The sequence below is a fragment of the Mustela putorius genome, unplaced genomic scaffold, assembly GCF_011764305.1.
Source record: "Mustela putorius furo isolate JIRA1106 unplaced genomic scaffold, ASM1176430v1.1 tig00003869_pilon_pilon_pilon, whole genome shotgun sequence".
Taxonomy (NCBI): domain Eukaryota; kingdom Metazoa; phylum Chordata; class Mammalia; order Carnivora; family Mustelidae; genus Mustela; species Mustela putorius.
The window spans coordinates 3428304-3448691 of NW_025422021.1; the positions used below are offsets into that span (position 1 = coordinate 3428304).

Below are 20388 nucleotides of genomic sequence, written 5' to 3' on the forward strand. Positions count from 1 at the left end.
GCTGGGACTTCAAGCACCTCTTTCAAGGGAGAATTTGGGGCGTGCGTCTTAGGCTCTGAAACAATGGCCCGGCCTTTGTGTACCTCTTTCAGGGGAGAATGAGGGGCGCGCACATCTCAGGCTGTATAGCAGGGCTTGGGCGTTCTGTCCTCTGGTGAGGCACCCAGCCCCTCACAGGAGCCGGTCCCCACGCATTCTCGGGTGCGCTGGTGGCTTAGGGACCAACACCTGGTTTCTCCACCGCACTCTCTCTGGCTCATTGCCAGGGGAGGCTGTCCTGGGACCGGGGACTTAAGCCCCTGTCCCTAGCCACCCTGATTCCCACAATTTCCTCCCACGTTCTTTTGCTTTTTTGAAGTGCTTTCAACCAGTCTCCCAAGTTAATGCTGGTCCCCAGATGCAGGGCACTCTCGCTCGTATTGGGGTATTACTTACCAACCGGTCGCCTCTGGTGGCTCCCTCCCCCTTTTGTTTATCTTCCGATATCAGTTCACTGTTCCCATTCCGCTTTACCTGCCCAGTGGCGTCTTCTGCCCCTGTAGAGATCCAGATGTGTATAATTCTGATCTCAGGCTGATTTCATGGGTGATCAGAGTTCTTTGGTTGGTAATCAGCTCACTTTAGGGTACAGGTTTAAAAGGTGCCTCCTCCTACTTCCCCGCCATCTTGTCCCCCCCCCCCATGAAAATACCTGTCCTAGAAGCTTTTTATCTCTCCTTCTATTCTCAATTGCAGCCTAGCAGGATATAGTATTCTTGGCTGCATCTTTTTCTCATTTAGTGCTCTGAATATATCATGCTAGTCCTTTCTGGCCTGTCAGGTCTCCCTGAATAGGTCTGCTGCTAATATTTGTATCATCGTATGTGACAAACCTCTTGTCCCTAGCTGCTTTCAGGATTTTCTCTTTGTCACTAAGTCTTGTAAGTTTTACTATTAGATGATGGGGTGTGGACCTATTTTTATTGATTTTGAGGAGGGTTCTCTGTACCTCCTGGATTTTGATGCTTGTTCCCTTCAAATTAGGGAAATTCTCTGCTATGATTTATTCCAATATACCTTCTGTCCCCCTCTTCCTTTGTTCTTCTTCTGGAATCCCTTTTTTCTAATATTATTTCTTCTTATGATATCACTTATCTCTTGAATTCTCCTCTTATGGTCCAGTACTTGTTTACCTCTCTTTTGCTCAGCTTCTTTATTCTCCATCATTTGGTCTTCTATATCACTAATTCTCTCTCTGCCTCATTTATCCTAGCAGTAAGAGCCTCCATTTTTTATTATACCTCAGTAGTAGCTTTTTTATTTCACCTTGATTAGATTTTAGTTCTTTTATTTCTCCAGAAAGGGATTTAATTTCTCCAGAAAGATTCTCTAATATCTTCCATACTTTTTTTGAGCCCAGCCAGCATCTTATAATCGTCATTTTGAACTATAGTTCTGACATATTACTAATGTCTGTATTGATTAGGTCCCTAGCCACCACTACTGCCTCTTGTTCTTTTTTTGTATGTGAATTTTTCCACCTTGTCATTTTATCCAGGTAAGAAGAGATGAATGAAAGAACAATACTAAAAGGGTAGCAATGACCCCAGAAAAATATACACTAATGAAATCAGAAAAGACCCAAAACTGGGGGGAGAAGAAGAAGGAAGGAGGAAGAAGGAAGAAGAAGAAGAAGAAGAAGAAGAAGAAGAAGAAGAAGAAGAAAGAAGGAAGAAGAAGGAAGGAAGGAGAAGAAAAAAATATATATATGTATATATTAGACTGGCAAACAGAACAGAACCATACACTTGAGTTTTGGTGTATTTTGGTATGTTAGAAGAAACTGCCTCCCAAAATTTTAAAGAAAGAAAGAAAGATATATATATCTTTAAAATAATATATATATATATATATATATATATATATATAATAAGGGTAAACACGATGAAGGGATAGAGTATAACTGTAATGATAAAAACTTAAAAAGATTCTTTAAAAGGAATTGATAAGAAGTTAGTTAAAAAAAGAGGGAAGAATGTGATCTGGCTGGCAAATCACAACTAATTCTCTCCATAGTTGGATTGATGATCAAGAGAATTCACAAGTGTAGAGCCTACTTAGACATACCTAAAATTGTTAATAGATGTTTAATTTTCCAGTTTGCTAAATTTGTTTATGATTCTACATCTGTTCATAATTCAATTTGCTTTAGGCAGTATGACATAGAAAGCAGAGAGAAGTTTGGAATTACACAAGCTTTGCCTCTACATTCTAGAGCTAGAGATGAAGAGTCCTGTTTTTGGTGTTCTGTTGGTATTGTTGAGCCATATTAACTTTGTAATTCTGGATAAGTTATCTACTGTATCTAGGTCAAATTCCTCAGTAAAATGAAATTAATAGTGAATACCTCAGAGTGTTTTTCTGGTAATTTTATGAGATTATCAAATCTTCAGGAGGGTAACTGGCACATGATCAGTTTTGTATATTGCATTTTTCCTCTGTGAGCTTCTTAGCCTGCAAGGTCCTTGAAGACAAAGACCCTGTGTGTATTCCCTGATGTTTCCCTTGTGTCTAAAACCATACCCAAAATATCAGAAATGCTCAATAATACCTGTTGAAAAAAAATATTTACATGGAATCTAATCACCATCAAATTTCTGTTCTGTTTTTAACCCATTTGTTTCTTTTGGGCTTTTCATCGAGTATTACAAGTATTATGATAGGAGAGAAGAGAGTAGACAAGACCACAAGTTTGCTTTTTGTAGGTCTACTCTCCAAATGTAAAAACATCTCTTCTTGTTAAGAGTCCTAAATGGAGCATCATCTAGAGGATGCCACACTTCAAGTCAGTACCAACTAAAATATTAGGTAGAGACAGCTCCCTGGTAGGAGCTGGTTAACATCCAGGTAAGGACAAGTATGGTTGGCTCTGAGGCAAGGGGCTCGTGACAGGTGGTGTGTGCTCTGGCAGAGGAGACCAGGAGGAAACAGAATGTGAAGGCACAAAAACAGACTTCTACCTTGTAATTCTCCATAAGCTGGTCTTTCTGTTTTATTCTGCAAATTTTGCAAGTCCAAATGTAGTTAGGAGATAGAATTTTGTGGAGAGATTCTAAATAAAATGCATGCTACTCTTTATCCTGGAACATACATTCTAAACCAAAGAACTTCCTTTCAGAAATGAATTTTAATGTATCCTTGGCTTTGAAGGAAATGTACCTTGGCTTCAACCACATTACTTACTCAAGCCTCCTGATAGCCATGAAGAAGAAAATTAAGAAAACTAACCAAATATTACACAACTCAGATGTCCACAAGCTTAACTAGTCTGGATGTCAATTATGAGAGGGAGGTATCACATTGCAGTAGTAACCCAGATTCTCTGTTTAAGAGTATTATTTGTTTACATGTTCTACTACCTATTTGACCTGGCCTATTTGGACCCTTAGCCCTATCTACTCACAATCCACTGGTTACTGATGATTTGGTCAAATCACCTCTCATTCTGTCCATGTACCTATCAACCAAGGTAGACAAAAGTGATTTTAAAAGTACAAAGAAGAATCTTCTGAACACCAAATGAGTCAAAGAAGAAATCAAAACGGAAATGAAAAAATATCCTGAAGCGAATGAAAACAGAAACACAACATGTTGAAATCTACACAATGCTGCAAAAGTAGTTCTAAGAGGACATTTATAGTGATAAATGCCAAGATTAAGAGAAAGGAAAGATCTCAAACAACCAAGCTCTATACCTTAAGGAACTAAAAAAAGAACAAAGTAAACCCAAAGTTAAGAGAAAGAAGAAAATAGCAAAGATCAGAACAGAAATAGAGGCCAGAAAGCAATAGAAAAGATTGGGAAAATTTGGAACTCTTAAAAAAAAAAAAAATTTAAAAAACAGACAAATCTTTGGCTAGATTAAGCAAAAAAGAAGACTCAAAATCAAGTGAAAGAAGAGACATTACTACTGATACCACAGATATACAAAAGATCATAGAGACTACTCTGAGTAATTAGATACACAAAAATAGGTTAATCTAGAAGTAATGGATAAATTTCTGGAAACAGAATGTACCAAGACTGAATTATGAAGAAATAGAAAATCTGAACAGTCAATAACAAGTAAACAGATTGAATCAGTAATCAAAAACCCCCATCAAGGAAAAATCCAGGAGCAAATGCTTTCACTGGTAAATTCTACCAAACTTTTAAGGAATCATTTACACCAATCCTTCTTAAACTCTTTCAAAATGTTGAGGGTGAGGAAAGAGAGTTACAAACTCATTCTTTAAGGCTGGCATCTCTCTAATACCACAGACAGATATGAAAGATTACAAAACTATAGACCAATATTCCTGATGAATACGGATGCAAAAATTTTTAACAGAATATTCTCAAACTGAATTCAGTAGCACATTAGAAGGATCATATATTTTGAGTATTGTGACCAAGTGAGATTTATCTTTTGGGAATCCAGAAGGGCTCAACATGTCAAATCAATACATGTGATACATGCATTAATAGAATGAAAGATAAAAATGATATCATCTCAATATTTGCAGAAAAGGCATTTGGAAAAATACAGCATCCTTTCATGATAAAAACTCTCAATTAATTGGGTAGAGAAGGAAAATACTTGAATATAATAAAGGCCATACAGGACAAACCCACATATGCAACAGTGAAGGGTTGAAAGATTTTTCTTTTAAGATCAGGAACAAGACAAAGTTCCCACTCTCACCACTCTTATTCAACATAGTACTAGAGAATTCTTTAAAAGAAACAAAGGGTATCCAAATCAGAAAAGAAGAACTAATCAGTGAATTCAGTAAAGTTGCAGTCTGTAAGCTCAACATACAGAAATCAGTGTGTTTCTAAACATTAGTGAGAAAATATTTAAAAAAGAAAAGTCCATTCATAATGGCATCAAAAACAATAAAACAGGAACAATCTTAACCAAGGAAGTGAAACATCTGTACTCTCAAAACTACAAGACTTTGATGAAAAACAATGAAGAAGACACAAGCAAGTGGAGAGATATCCCATGTTCATGAATTGGAAGAATATTGTTAAAATGTTCGTACTACCCAAAGTCGTCTATAGGTGTAATATAATCCCTATCAAAATTCTGAAAAGACTCAACAGGGAAAGAATAAGTCTTTTCAATAAATGGTGTTGGGAAAACTGGATAACTGGATGCAGAAAATTGAAATTGGACTCTTATCTTAAACCACGCACAAAAATGAACTCAGTTGCCTGTAGACTTAAACATAAGATTTGAAACCATAAAACTCCTAGAAGAAAGCATAGGGGAAAAAGCTCCTTGACATTGGTCTTAGCAACGACTTTTGGATATGGCAGTAGAAGCACAAGCAACAAAAGAAAAAACCAATAAGTGGAAGTACATCAAACTTTTAGAAAGCTTCTGCACAACAAAACAACAACAGCAACAACAAACAATCAACAAAATGAAAAGAAAACATACAGATTGGAGAAAATATATATCTACCTGAAAAGTGGTTAATATTCAAAGTATATAGCCAAAACAAACAAACAAAAAACCAACCCATAATCATACGACTCAATAGCAAAAAAAAAAAAAAAAATTAAAAAATAGGCAGAGGAACTGAACATTTTTCCAAAGAAGATATACAGATAGATAACAGAAAAGATGTTCAACATTACTTATTGTAAGAGAGAAGTAAATCAAAACAATGAGATATCACCTCACACCTATTAGAATGGCTGTTGTCAAAAAGACAATAGATAACAAGAGTTGGCAAGGTTGTTGAGAAAAGAAAATCCCTGTGCACTCTTGGCGGGATTGCAAATTGGTGAAGCCACTATGGAAAAGAAGATGGAGGTTTCTTTAAAAATTTTAAATAGAGGCACCATATGATCCAGGATTCCCACTTCTGGGTATATATCCAAAGGAAATGAAAACAAAATCTTGAAGAGATGTCTGCATTCCCATGTTTATTACAGCAGTATTCTCAATAGCCAAGCTATGAAAAAAAACCAAAGTGTCTGTCAAGGGAGGAATGAATAAAGAAGTGATATAAATACAAAGGAATATCATTTATCCATGAAAAAGAAGGAAATCCTGTCACTTGTGAGAACCTGGTTGGGCCTCAAGGACATTATGCTAAGTGAAATAAGTCAGAGCAAGATAAATACTGTATGAACTCACATATGGAATCTAAAAAAAAGCCAAACTCACAGGAACAGAATAGAATGGTGGTTACCAGGCGCTCGAAGATCAGAGCAATGGGGAGATGTTGGTCAAACTTCCAAACTAATTTGGAGTACAACTTCCAATTAAAGGTAAGTTCTCAGGATTTAATGCACAACATGGTTAATTATAGTGAACAGTATTGTATAATATATGTGAAAGTTGCTAAGTGAGTACACCTTAAATAGTCTCACTACAGGGGTGCCTGCTTAGTTCAGTTGGTTAAGCATCCAATTCTTGATTTTTCGCTCAGGTCATGATCTCAGGGTTGTAAAACCAAGCCTGGCCGCAGGCTCTGGATGTGGAGCCTGCTTGGGATTCTCTCTCTCTCTCTCCCTCTGTCCCTCACCTCCAATTTCTTGCTCTAAAAAAAAAGTGTGTGTATATATAAATATATACATATATATGGTTATATATTTTATATTTAAAATGTATCTATATATTTATTAATATTTATATATGTATATTATATATGTGTGATGGAGGTGCTAACTAATGCTACAGTGGTAATTATTTTGCAGTCAACACATTGTAGACCTTAAACTTATACAATGTCTTATGTCACTTATACCTCAATAAGGCTGAAAATAATAAATAATTGGAATACTAATATTTCTAAGTGTAAAGTTTGTGTTACCTCAAAGTATCTTCAAATATCTCCACAAGAATTTAAGTATTTGAAAAACAACTTTTACAAAAACCTTTGAAAACCCAATTAATATTACAACACAGTTTAGTACATGATATACCATGAGCAGAAAGGGGAAGTAATGGATTAGCAATTTCACAGATTAAACCACAGAATGTAGTAGCTTAAAGAAGGTTGGAAATCACTATATTAAAATACAAATTGAAAAAGTGGAAAGGTGAAGGTTAGTGGATTCAGATATTCAGAGAGTCAGTCAATGTTTAAACATGGTCCTCTATGCCTCTACATTTTATCTATATTAAATATATGTATATTGAAATATATGTCAATTAATATAAATAAATATAAATTATAAATGAAATAGATATAAAATATGTAATATATAGATATCTATAAATATATTATATATAAATATTTATAAATATATATGATTATATATAAATATATAAATAATAGAAATCCAATAAAATGCAAGATAGATAAATATAGATTGAATATATAACATAGCAGCAAATTTAAAAACAAATGCTAATTATAGCTATTTCCTTTCTCCATGGATTTTTTTTTTCTTAAGTACCAGTGAAGTACTTGGAAAAAAATGAAAATCCAAGGAAGTTGTGTATTTTATTTTGAATATTTATATTTAACATACCTGTGTAAAGTATGGGGAAATTAAGAAAATAGAATTAGGAATCTGAGAAGTTAAAAGTCCATAAAATATATTTTAAGCAGACATTTGTACAGCAGATTTTCTTTTAAAGCATTATTTGTTTGACAGAGAAAGATAAAACAGGCAGGGGGAATGGCAGGCAGAGGAAGAAGCTGGCTCCCCTCCAAGCTAGGAGCCTGATAAAGGCCTCGATCCCAGAACTTTGGGATCAAGACCTGAGCTGAAGGCAGACAATTAACTGATTGAGCCACCCAGGCACCCCCAGCAGATGTTTTTGTTTCATATTTGAGGTATAGGAAAAATGAAAATCATTTTAAATAATTTATATATATATAAATTAAGCATAATTATGTATAGTTTATACAGATGCATAATTTATACAAATGCCTATAAAATTACTAAACAATCCTATGGTGAGTATTACTAGAAGAATTGATTTCCACTCTTCTATGTATAAATTCCTTAACAATGTAATTTCATTTTAACAGCCAAAAAAAAAGTAAGAACTATGACACAAATCCAAAGCAGTTTTATTATGATGCTGTTAATTTGCAACCATGTATAAAACTATTCCGTATTGTGATTGCTCACATTGATTTGGGAAATTCTTATTTTTTCTTTTTTCAGAGATGAAGGAGAGGGGCAGAGTGAGAGGGAGAGAGAGAATCCCAAGCAGGCTCGCTAGACTTGATCTCACAACCCTGAGATCTGACTTGAGACAAAATCAAGAGTCCGATGTGTAACAGACTAAACCATCTAGGCACCCTGATTTGGGAAATTCTTTAAGAGGGTTCTTGGCATTTCCAGGATATTAGGCTTGGTGTATTTTCTATGTTATAAAAGCCTTCTTGTCAAAGTGATTCATATGTGTATTTTTTTTTAATTTTATTTATTTAATTGACAGAGCGATCACAAGCAGGCAGAGAGGCAGGCAGAGAGAGAGGAGGAAGCAGGCTCCCCGCTGAGCAGAGAGCCCGATGCGGGGCTTGATCCCAGGACCCTGAGATCATGACCTGAGCCGAAGGCAGTGGCTTCACCCACTGAGCCACCCAGGCGCCCCATCATATGTGTATTTTATCTTCAGTTTTCTAATGAGGAAAACTGGAAACAGAGATGGGGTTTTGTATGTCTGTTATTGACTTTTAAGAATGCTTATGTGAGGTTCTGTCTCAGAGCTCTGTCCAGGAAGCGCTCAACTGTGTGAACTAGCTGAGTGAAGGGTGTATATTTACATCTGAATAATTTTTGACTTCACATTAGGATAGAAGACCTTACTCTCTGTGGTGGTGGAGCAAGAGCCTAAGAGGGAGGAGGCTAGGTTGTAGACTCCCTTGGTCCATAGACTTGAATAAGACACTGAGCTTCTTTTGCCTCAGTTCTTCAACAACTCTGACAGAAGTGCAAGGCTGCTGAGGGGCCAGCCAGGCCCAGTGGTTACACGTTTTACAAATCTAAAGGAATTTGATGAGGATGGTGCTAATTAAGGACATCAGGGCCTATGCACAGCAGGTCAGCAAACATTTGTGGTGAGGCCATGAGCTCACACTGAAAGCAGGAGCTTAAGGCAGGGACAAGCCAGAAGCAGAATCTAAACTGTACATAAAGTAAATTGACTTTGCTTTTGAAGTCCTTCCTTTATGAGTGTGGAATTTGTGATAGGAAACTGGTTTGCTTAGGGTGGTATGAGTTGTGTGGGGTGTGGCACAAATGAGCTGCTACTTTTGTTTCCATTTTTGATTTCCAGGTTTCTGTGAGTTTCTCTCATCTTGTTTCCTGTTTTTCCTAAAAGCTGGAGTATATGAATATCTTTTTTCCTGCAGGTGTTGGTAACTTCTTTATCCTTCCGGACATTCTCAGCAATCATTGCCTTTCATGTTGGATTCGATTGGGTGAGTGACGTATTAACAAAAATGAAGATTCTCCTAGCAAGGGGCTTCTGTGTGAACACTGGTATGAGGCATTCTCACTTGGAGCAAGGATGCAGATCTTAAAGTCCATACAATAAATTTTTAGAAACTCCATTAAGTTTTTTTTTTTTTTGGTTATATATATATATATATATATATATATATATATATTTACATATAAATAAATATATATATATATTTTTTTTTAACCTACGGTAGAATTTTGTTAAACCTGGCTTTGTCATTAACCAATGCCAACAAACTGTCAGTAAATTACAAAACATCACCCCATATAACTGAGAAAAGCCCATCATAATACTACTTGAAAGAGTCTTACTGTATATAATGCACATATCTACACACATACATATGTTATTAATGTGTGATATATACTATTTACATTCATTTCTTTATGTTTTCATGTTTCTTACTAAAACCTCATATTTTATAAAGAAACTTTTTTTCTTTTTAGCTCTTTATATGCTTCCTGCTTAGAATCCATGGATAATACCATCCTGTATAGGGTATTTGATTTTCATGTCCTTGGGTTTTACATTATATTATTTTTCCTTCCTTGGCAAAAATTCTTACTGCTTAGAGAAGTGACAGCTCACCCTCAGTGTCAGTGCTGGCTTCCCAAGCAGCTGGAAGGACTTCTGTTCTTTAGGCTTCCCTGGGGATTACTCTGGGCTGGAAATTCTCAGCCTGAACTAGAGTTTAGCAACAGTTAGGAAAAACAAAAGAAATCTAATTTTCCAAAATCAAGTTGACTAAGACTCTTATCTTCTCATATAACCATCCACTGTTCTGAAGGGTGACTCTTAGGACACCTGATTATGTTAAAAGACATAGGAAATGTAGACAGGGAAGGAACCCTGCTACATTGGGATAAAATGTAGAGGCATAGAGGACCATCTTTAAACATTGACTGACTCCCTGAATATCTGAATCCTCTAACCTTCACCTTTCCACTTCTTCAATTTATATTTTAATATAGTGATTTCCAACCTTCTTTAAGCTACTACACTCTGTGGTTTAATCTGTGAAATTGCTGATCCATTACTTCCTCTTTCTGCTCATGGTATATCATGTACTAAGCTCTGTTGTAATATTAACTGGAGCAAGAGCCTAAGAGGGAGGAGGCTAGGTTTTTGTAAAAGTTGTTTTCAAATACTTAAATTCTTGTGGAGATATTTGAAGATACTTTGAGGTAACACAAACTTTACACTTAGAAATATTAGTATTTCAATTATTTATTATTTTCAGCCTTACTGAGGTATAGTTGACATAAGACATTGTATAAGCTTAAGGTGTACAATGTGTTGCCTGCAAAATAATTGCCACTGTAAAATAGTATTCCTCTTCCCCTGTTCTCTTCTTACCTTGCCTTATTTTTTTTCATAACACTTAACTATATTCTGACATAATTATATGTGTACTTTTTGTTTCCTGCTTGGTTTTGTCCCCTCCACCAGAACGAAAACTCCATCAGTGAATGGCCTTTGTGTATTACCATGTGCCTAGCATCTAGAATAGTGTCTGACACTTAGTGGGTATTTAATCATACTCGATGAATGAACAAGTGATACATGCATAGAAGAATGAACTGATGGCTAGAACGGAGGCTGTTTTAAGGGGAAAGAGCAATTCCCATTTACTTATGGATGGCAATTGAGAGTGCTTGTAATCTAAAATAAACTAGAAGTATGAGGAGGAATGTTAAATAATACACAGAATGACTTAGGAAAATTTTGGCTAAAGGGGGTAGTAAAGATGGTATTCTAGAAATGATGACTCACTGAAATGCTTTTACCATCTGATTATAGTAAAATAATTTCCTCCCTGGTAATGCATATCTTATGTCTTTCTAATACATTTAATCCATTTGGGTTGCTGAGCATGTGTTTCAATTCATCTTAATTTTAATAATCCATTTCAAAATTTTTGGCATTTACTAGATTTAGGATATTGTCGTCATCTTAGACATCATCTTTCTTACTGGATTGTTACCTTTTCAAGGGTAGAGACCTCTGTTTCATTCACTGCTATATTTCTAATTTATAAGTGCCTGGTATATATAGCAAATGTTCAATAACTACTATTTGCATGAATAAATATTGACTGAATGAATTGTATTAAAAGTGTCATTTTTTCTATATGTAATGTGATTTAATCAGTTAGCCAATATTTATAAGCATCAGTTTTGTGCGTAGTGTTGTGTTCTGTCTATGGCCCTTGCTAAATACCAGGTCGTCTTCCAAGCATTTTATGTAAGCAACTCTTTTAGTCTCTACAGTGACCCTATGAGGTGGTCTGAAAAGATCTCCAAAAATGTTAAGACATGGCTTCTTTCCATATGAAGCTTCAAACATAGTTGGGAAATAATACTAGTGGAAATGAAATTGTTAGAAAACGAAGCAAGTTTGCAATATAAGCATATAATTATTAAGTTGTGACAACAGTCAAATTTTAGAAAAAAGCACTATAGGCAGGTATTTCAACTTTCAAAAGGAATTGGTAATTCATCTTGGTCTTAAATGATGGGAGGAATTCTGATAGATGAAGGGAGGAAGAGGATGACACCCCTGCAAAGAACAACTAAATTAAGGAAGAGACCAAGGATGATCCTGGGGGACTGGTAAAAATGGTAAATGTCATTGAGCAGGTGGGAGGGGCCAGGCCATAGATAGCTTTGAAACCCAGGCAGAAAAGTTTAGACAGGGGGTGGTAGATATCAGTAAATCCCTGTGTGTGTGTGTGTGTGTGTGTGATTTATAAAGTCAGGAAAATAAGTCTTCCAGCCATATGTGGATTAAATGGAATAGAGTATAAAACACTTGTCCCAGTTCTTGGCATGTAACAGCTATCACTAAATGGTAGCTGTTATTTTTTATTGCTAATAATAATGATAGCAGAGAAAGTTTTGCCTTGAATTTTTGGCCTGGATAAATAGACTCATTCTGCTTTATTTATGTCATGTCTATCTAATTTGTCTTTATATAAAGTTTAATTTAACTAATTATAATATTGATTAAGACAAACACCTGGGATTCTCTATGAAGAATTGAGCAGACCCCACATATACTCTAGTAAAGAAAATGTGTTGTTTTAACATCATAGCCATAGACCAAGCTAAAATATAAGCACATGATGGTTGCCTGGGTGGCTTTGTAGGTTAAGCATCAGACTAGATTTTGGTTCAGCTCTTGACCTTGATATCTTGGGATCAAGCCCTGCCTGCCTTAGGATCCACACTCAGCGAGGAGTCTGCTTGTCCCTCTCCCTCCATTCCTCCCCCTGCTCATGTTCTCTCTCAAATAAATAAATAAAATCTTTTTAAAAAATCACATGATAAAGTTTCCAAACTACCAGCTAATTATATTTTATTAAAATGTGCTATTTGCCACTGTGAAAAACAGTCTGATATTCCCTCAAGAAATTAAGAATTGAATTACCATATGATACACTTATTCCATTTCTAGGTATATACACAGAAGAATTGAAGGCAGGATCTCAGATAATTTGTATACCGTGTTTATAGCAGCATTGTTCACAATAGCTAAAATATGGAAGGAGTACAAGTGTCCATAGATGGATGAGTGGATATGCAAAAATGTGATGTACACACACACACACACACACACACACACACTGGAATATTAGTCAACCTTAAAAAGGAAAGAGGCTGCAACATGGATGAACCTCTAAGACATTATGCTAAGTGCAGTGAGGCAGTCACAAAGACGTAAATACTGTATGATCCTATTTATATGAAGTACTTAGAATTCTTAGTCAAAATCATAGAGACAGAAAGCAGAATGGTGATTGCCAGAGGTTTGGGGAAGGAGGGAATGGAGAACTATTGTTTAATGGGTATAGATTTTCAGTTTTACAAGGTTAAAAGTTATAGAGTTATGGAGATAAGTGGGTGTAATGCTTGTACAACATAATGAATGTGTTTAATATCCCTGAACTGTACACTTAAAAATAGTTAAAATGGTAAATTTCATGTTATGTGTATTTTACCATAATGAAAGAAATTGGGGAAAAGAAATGGTATTTGTAACTCTATAGAATCCAGTTATAGTTTTTGATATATTCTCATGAAAGATACTTCACTAAAATTCAGCCAGTATAAAAACAGGCATTTCCCAGAAGGATAAACAGAGAAGGCATAATAACCTTTGTAAGATCCTCCATAAACTTCAAAGGATATGAGACTGCCTGTAAGGATTTTTATTTTGTTTTGTTTTGGCTTATTTTGTTTATTTGATTGGTTGGATTTGTTTGTTTGTTTGTTTTGTTTTTTGGTGATGATAGGGGAGGTGGAGTATAAACAAACTGTATCTCAAAAAGCTTTTTTTTTTAAAAAGTCCATCTGGAATTGGAAGGGGAGGTGAACCATGAGAGACTATGGACTCTGAAAAACAATCTGAGGGGTTTGAAGTGGCGGGGGGATGGGAGGTTGGGGTACCAGGTGGTGGGTATTATAGAGGGCACGGATTGCATGGAGCACTGGGTGTGGTGAAAAAATAATTAATACTGTTATGCTGAAAAAAAAAAAAAAAGTCCATCTGGGGCGCCTGGGTGGCTCAGTGGGTTAAGCCTCTGCTTTCGGCTCAGGTCATGATCTCAGGGTCCTGGGATTGAGCCCTGCATCGGGCTGTCTGCTCAGGGGGGCGTCTGCTTCCTCCTCTCTCTCTGCCTGCTTCTCTGTCTAGTTGTGATCTCTCTCTGTTGAATAAATAAATAAAATCTTAAAAAAAAAAAGTCCATCTAATTGTAGTGTACCAGTTTTCTTAGTACAATATATTTTACACTAACTATTTTCCAAATTGTTTCCCAGAGTTAATAGTGCAAGTTATGATTAAATATTATGCTAGATGAAGAAATACAGCAAAAGTTCAAAAGGAACTACATGTGGATAGAGAGATCTGAACAACAAAGCTTCTGCAGAGGAAAGGACTAAAAAGTTGAAAAGATAGCAAGGGAAGGGGAAACAGTAGTGAGTCAAGCCTTTTAAAGGTTTTAAAAACAAGAATTTGAATTAAAAAACATTAGTCCGAAATCACTTAAATTCACGTATGCAGTTTGCATTATCGTCTACATCTCCCAATGTAGAAAACAATTTCTTTACGCAACACCGAGCCCTGCTCCATGTAATTAACAGAAAAAGGTCATCTGCACAGAAAAAAGCACCACCTTTGCTGCTAAAGAGCTGGATTAATCTTTTAACAAAGTCTTAAATATTTCTAATTCCCTTTGCCCTTAAACCTTAGAACTCATCAGACTTTCAGCCATATTTTCTGTGCTCGGCATCTCCCTTTTCCTTTTTCCTTGGTGTGGACCTGTAGTGCCACACATTCTAGCCTACCCTCCACACCCATCATCCATCCTAAGCGGGGCTTTATGAACATAACCCCTTTTTTCCCAGCCCTTGTCTTTGCAGCCTGCTGACCGAAGGTCCCTTTGCCTCTTGAAGGTTTATATACAACTAGGACACACACTGAGTTTCTTTTTTCTTTTCTTTTCTTTTTTTTTTTTCTTTTTTGGACACACACTGAGTTTCTAACAGTAAGATTGACTTGGAGTAAAAGTGCACTGTGTATTTTGGGTGCAAGTCACTGTTTGCTGTTCCAGGTGGCAAGGTACACAAAGATTTAAGCAATACTCCTTTGGACATTTTAGTTTAGGGTGTGGCTATTATGTGACACAGTTGTCAACTCTTGGTTGTTCTTGAGGGCAATTAGCGGAAAACTGGTTTTTCTGTTTGGTTTGTTTTGTTTGGACTAACTACTTGCTCAAGCAGAAGGAGCTTGCCTTCGACACAGAGGCAAACTTAACAAAGAGGTCAGGTTGGTTCTCCATTTCTGCCATGAAATGAAAGTATTTATGATATTTTCTACATCCTGGTATCTCTTGGTGGCTACTCTCCAGAGCTTGTTCCAACCTCTCCTTTCACAGTGTCAGATAGTTTGCGGATCCCAGTTTCTGGGATCCAGGCATGGTTTCCATCTTGCTAGCCAGCAGGCAGGTGCTGAGACCAGGGACCTGGGTCAGAGCTATCTAACTACAGAGCAGCCATGACATATTGTGGGAAACAAAAACAATCGCTGAACACCGAATTATATGTGAAAGCACTTTTCCCTCCTTGACTCAAGAATATTATCATGAACCTTAGCAAAACAAAGCGGTGGTGCTGACTCAGTCTTCTTCTTCTTCTTTTTTTTTTTTTTTTTTAAAGATTTTATTTATTTATTTGACAGAGAGAAATCACAAGTAGATGGAGAGGCAGGTAGAGAGAGAGAGAGGGAAGCAGGCCCCCTGCTGAGCAGAGAGCCCGATGCGGGACTCGATCCCAGGACCCTGAGATCATGACCTGAGCCGAAGGCAGCGGCTTAACCCACTGAGCCACCCAGGCGCCCCCCTGACTCAGTCTTCTGAACATGAGGCTTAAACCCGAACATGCTTTTGAAATGACCTAAGGGTTTAAACGGTGAGTGGACTAGTTTAACTCTGTTCATTACTTTATCCTCCATTCTGGCTTTGTCCCAGAGGTTTCTAACAGCTCTAGCAACTTTGGAGTCAGTATCTCTGATGTATTTGCATCTGACCTCTGACCTAAACGACAGTGTTATTTTCAGCTGTTCTTTGACAGGGAATCCAACAGCTGCTGTTTAATACCACAGACAACTTGTGACACACGCTGGGTTTCTAGCAAGAGGATTAATCTGCCAATCTTGGACTCTGATTTGAAGCTGTCTATAATTTTCCTGCATAGGGGGGTAGAGAAGAATAAAAACCACACCTGAAGTACATACATTATTATCTTTTTTAAAAAAAAATTGTAGTAAAATATACAGAATTAACCCTTAATTAAACAAAAGAAATTGGTTTTCTTGCTACTATTTAAAGGTAATAGCAAGGTATATTACTTCCTGTTAGTTGTGATAATTGAATTTGAAAATGCTGGTGAATGGAGTAAAGTAGTCACAAAGAAATCCTGAAATGGTAGATCTCTATTGATAATTGCTTATTGAAATATTTTTAAAATGTCCCTAAGAAATCTGAAGCCCTGAGAAAATGTGACCATGCCTCATAAACTTCATTTGACAAAAGGCAGTAAGTTTTAGAGAAGCAAATTAATCTAAAATTATAAGCACTTCTGTGGCTTAATCCCAAAATACACACTAGAGCTTATTTTTAAAGTACATTTTGGGGGGTTTTCTTTGCATAAGGGAGACTTAAAAATCTTGAAAGGATTGATATCCAGGTCCGTGACTGGCTGGTTTCAAAGTCCACCCTAACCATATAGATTCAATGGCAAAATGAATTTGGGTTGTCAGGATGTAATTTTTTTCCCATTTGCTGTTAAACATCAACTGATAGGCAGAGAGCTAGAAGCTGCCCTCCCCATTTAAGATAATGGCAAAAATATCAGGCACTTAGTGTTACCATACCAGGGGTGTGGCGATTCTTTTTCCTTCTCTTCTCTCTCTCCCCCTCTCGTGATAAACTCAATGGGGTTGTCTATTTTTAACCTCCTGTTCTTTCCTTTTGGCAGAGTAATCAGTATGAGCTGAGCTCTTCCCCTGAATGAATCCAAGTAACCCCAGTGACTGCCTTCTGAAATGACCAGCAGACACACATCTGTCCAGAGGCTGTCCAGAGTATAAATTCTGGTTCTAACGTGCCATGTCCAGCCAAGGAAGTCCTGATGTGGAGTTTTCGACGACAACAGTCAGTTCAGTAGCTGTTCAGGCTGGGGACTCCAAAATCGTGATAGCTGTGGTAAAGGTAAGACAACTTTCTTTTTTCTCTGTGGCAGCTGGCTTTTTGCAGGGTGTTAATAATCCTAAAGAACATTCCACATAGTCGGCAGGACTCAGCATATAGAAAATAGCACAGCAAGTACGTCTTACTTGTTAAGTTTCAGCAATTCACTATGGTTTCTCTTTCAGTTAGCCAGAAAACATCTGTAGCAGCTTAATGAAAACAAAAACAAAAAACTCTACCATATACTTTCAATTTTATTTTTAAAGCCAAGCTACTCATGACTGCAAGTTCATGATTACCAGGCTGGAGAGTCAGGTGGACCTGTAAAATGTTAGTGATTTTTGAGAGTGGCTGTGATGGAGGAGGGAAGAGGACGTTCCCAGCAGAAACAGGCTGGTGCTATTTCGAACACGATGGAGGGCAGGGAACACCTAATGGGAGGCTCAGACATGTGCCCTCGGCAGCACTGCTTTTGCCATGGTAAAGGCACTAGTGAATCCTTATCACATTTTGGGAGAATGAAGACCCTGCCAGGGAAGGTGCAAAGGGCAGGCGTCAAATTTGTCCTTATCAGCAGGAAGTTGAAACACTTGAGGCTTAGGGCTATTGCATATTTTATGTCAAGTAATTTGCTGGTTTGCAATGATGGCCACATACCTTTAGGTCGAAGAAGACATCCATGATTTTATTTCCTATGGAATGTCTTGCAAAAACCCCTGAAGCATTGTGCTTGGATTTAGACAAGTCACTACTTCAGGAATTCAGTGTTTAATGAAGGGAACAAGGCAAACAAGCCAGTGCTCACCATCCAGTTACTTTCAGGACCTCATCAACCTGATTTCTCTGGCCTTTGTTAGAAGCCGTGACTGAGGCCTGTTTAATTTAACTTAATTGCTGTGAATTTTACATTAATATGAAAATTTGTAACAGGAAAACAGCAGTTGATACTGAGCAAAACGATTCCCTCTAGATCACTGAACGTAAAGTGCTCCTACTGGTGTGATTCCCAGTGCTCTTGAGAACCAGCCCCGTGTAAACAGCACCTCTGGTGATTCCCTGGCCCTCAAGTCCTTTCAAAGGCAGTGGGTGGACATGGAAAGAAGCCTGAAGCAGAGGTAGCAAAAATTGATGATTTACATGTGATTTTATGATGATTTGAGTAACTACAAATTTCAACCAGTGAGGGAAAAGAGGCAAACTCATTGTTTGAAAGAAGTCAACTTTTCTTTCCTTCAAATAGAAAACATTTCTTAGAGCAGGAAAAGGGATAATGTGTATGGGATAAATTATAGGAGAATCAGAGTTCATTTGACTATACAGGGGGAAAAAAATCCCAAAATTATGCTGGGAATACTTATTTTAACTTGATCGTGTTTCTAAGAATGTTCCCTCTGGCCACCCTTCACTGCTTTAACTAAATGCTGTCCCAAATAAAATAAATCTCAAGCTATTCAGAGTAGAAAGTCCACCTTAAAGAAATAGAAGTGTCGGGGTCTAATCTGTATGGGTTTGTTTCCAAATGGTCTTAGGGCACTCATGATATGGACCAGCTACACATTTTTTTCATTTCTTTTCAGCAATTTGCTTATCCGTGTGCAGTACCTTTTAACGGTTCCTCTTGCTTAATCAGTTGCTGCTTCTTAGAAAAGTAATTCCTCAGGAAATGCAACAGTGAATTATATATTGGAGCAGCGAAAGTGTCCTACATGTTGGAAACAAATTGGCCGCATTCATACATCTGTTTCACATGCATCTAAATTTATTGACATTATCATACATATATTATTGTTTACTGAACAACAAAAATTGGAAAATGTTATGTTTTTACTTTAACGTAGGATAAAAATCTGTTCCTTCCTCTGCTGCTTATTCTTCCCAGTTGAACCAGCGAGGTCAATGTAAAGACTCTGATCAGCCTAAATACCATTTATAAAACATTTTCCCCTTGGTGAAGCTTGCATCCTATTTGCCCAGGTGCAATCTCACTATTTTTATGGAATTAAGTTTTGTGAGAGATAATGTACAATTGTGTAGCATGTTCTATAACTTCGTAATAGTCACTAATACCTAATCTATTGTATCTGTTCTTCATTTGAGAATTTTTAATTTAAATACAGTATGCCAAGAGAAAAGAATTTACCCTAAGAATGAAGGAAAAGACAGGGCATGGATTTATATCAAACCTGTTAGATTTCAATGTCAGTAAAGCCTATCTCTATGGAAGGAATAAACTGTTCACAGTATAACTGAAACTGTAAAAAAGAAAGGAAAGAAGGAAGGAAAAAAAGGAGAGCGATAAAGGGGAAGAAACAAGAGGAACTAAAAGTGTATTTTGTTTCATTTTTATTTATAGTGTGGCAAGTGGGTGCAACTTCAGTTGGCTGAATCACAGCCCAATCTTCTAGAAATTGGTAGCAATCAAGATGACACCAAAAAGCTTCTTCATGATCATGAACTTCTTTTGGGCAAGCTCAAGGTAAGATATTAAAATGTGAAGCAGATGCCAAAAATAAATAAATAAATAAATAAAAATCCATTTCTTATACTTCCTCTTGATTCTTCTGACATCACTGTCCTATTGCCATTAAATATAGTGCCATATAGATAATGGAAAAGTGCTATAGTTATTTATGAGCAAATACTAGGATTGGAGAGAGGTGACAAGATTTTTTAAAAACTTTCCCTAATGTTATAGAAAATATGGAGTGATACTATTTTTGTTGTGGAGAAATAACTGATTTTTTTCCTGGCTGTCTCAGTGAAAAAAAAAAAAATTCCATCATTTTTCCATTTCATCCATTATACTGTCAAGTCGCTACAACAGATCCAAAGTTCCTGTTGTTAATCATACCTGCTGGCAAGAATAACATAGAAGCTTATTTTCCTTCTGTTGAACTTTTGAAAAGATCTGATTTTGTATTTAATATTAAGAGTTCTTGAAACCAAATAATAATTTTAGTAAAATCAGAGTTATTACTCCATATTTGTGTGGCTATTTAGTTCAGAATCTAAAAATAACATTAGCTTGAGATTGCCAGGTAAGATACTAATTCAGGGCCAGATACATAATTTGTGGGGCTTAGTGCAAAATAAAAAGGTGGGCTTTTTGTTCAAAAAGCAAGAAAAAACTTTTTCTTGACCTGTCACATTGTATTTTATCTGCTATTTACTG

The 20388-nt window shown here is 36.6% G+C and overlaps 1 protein-coding gene across 6 annotated transcripts in view; it reads left to right on the forward strand.

The window, feature by feature from the left end:
• Positions 1–9263: 9263 nt before the first annotated feature.
• CCDC141 (coiled-coil domain containing 141) overlaps positions 9264–20388 on the forward strand; it is a 231247-nt gene continuing 220122 nt past the window's right edge. For 2 of the 6 annotated variants that reach the window (XM_045066877.1, XM_045066873.1), the window contains exons 1-2: positions 16821–17237; positions 19570–19692. In XM_045066877.1, the coding sequence (XP_044922812.1) occupies positions 17136–17237; positions 19570–19692 (225 nt within the window). In that variant the 5' untranslated portion in view covers positions 16821–17135. Of the gene's footprint in view, positions 9423–15840; positions 15937–16818; positions 17238–19569; positions 19693–20388 lie in introns of those variants that run through there. The other 4 variants (XM_045066875.1, XM_045066874.1, XM_045066876.1 and 1 more) reach the window with 4 other exon arrangements.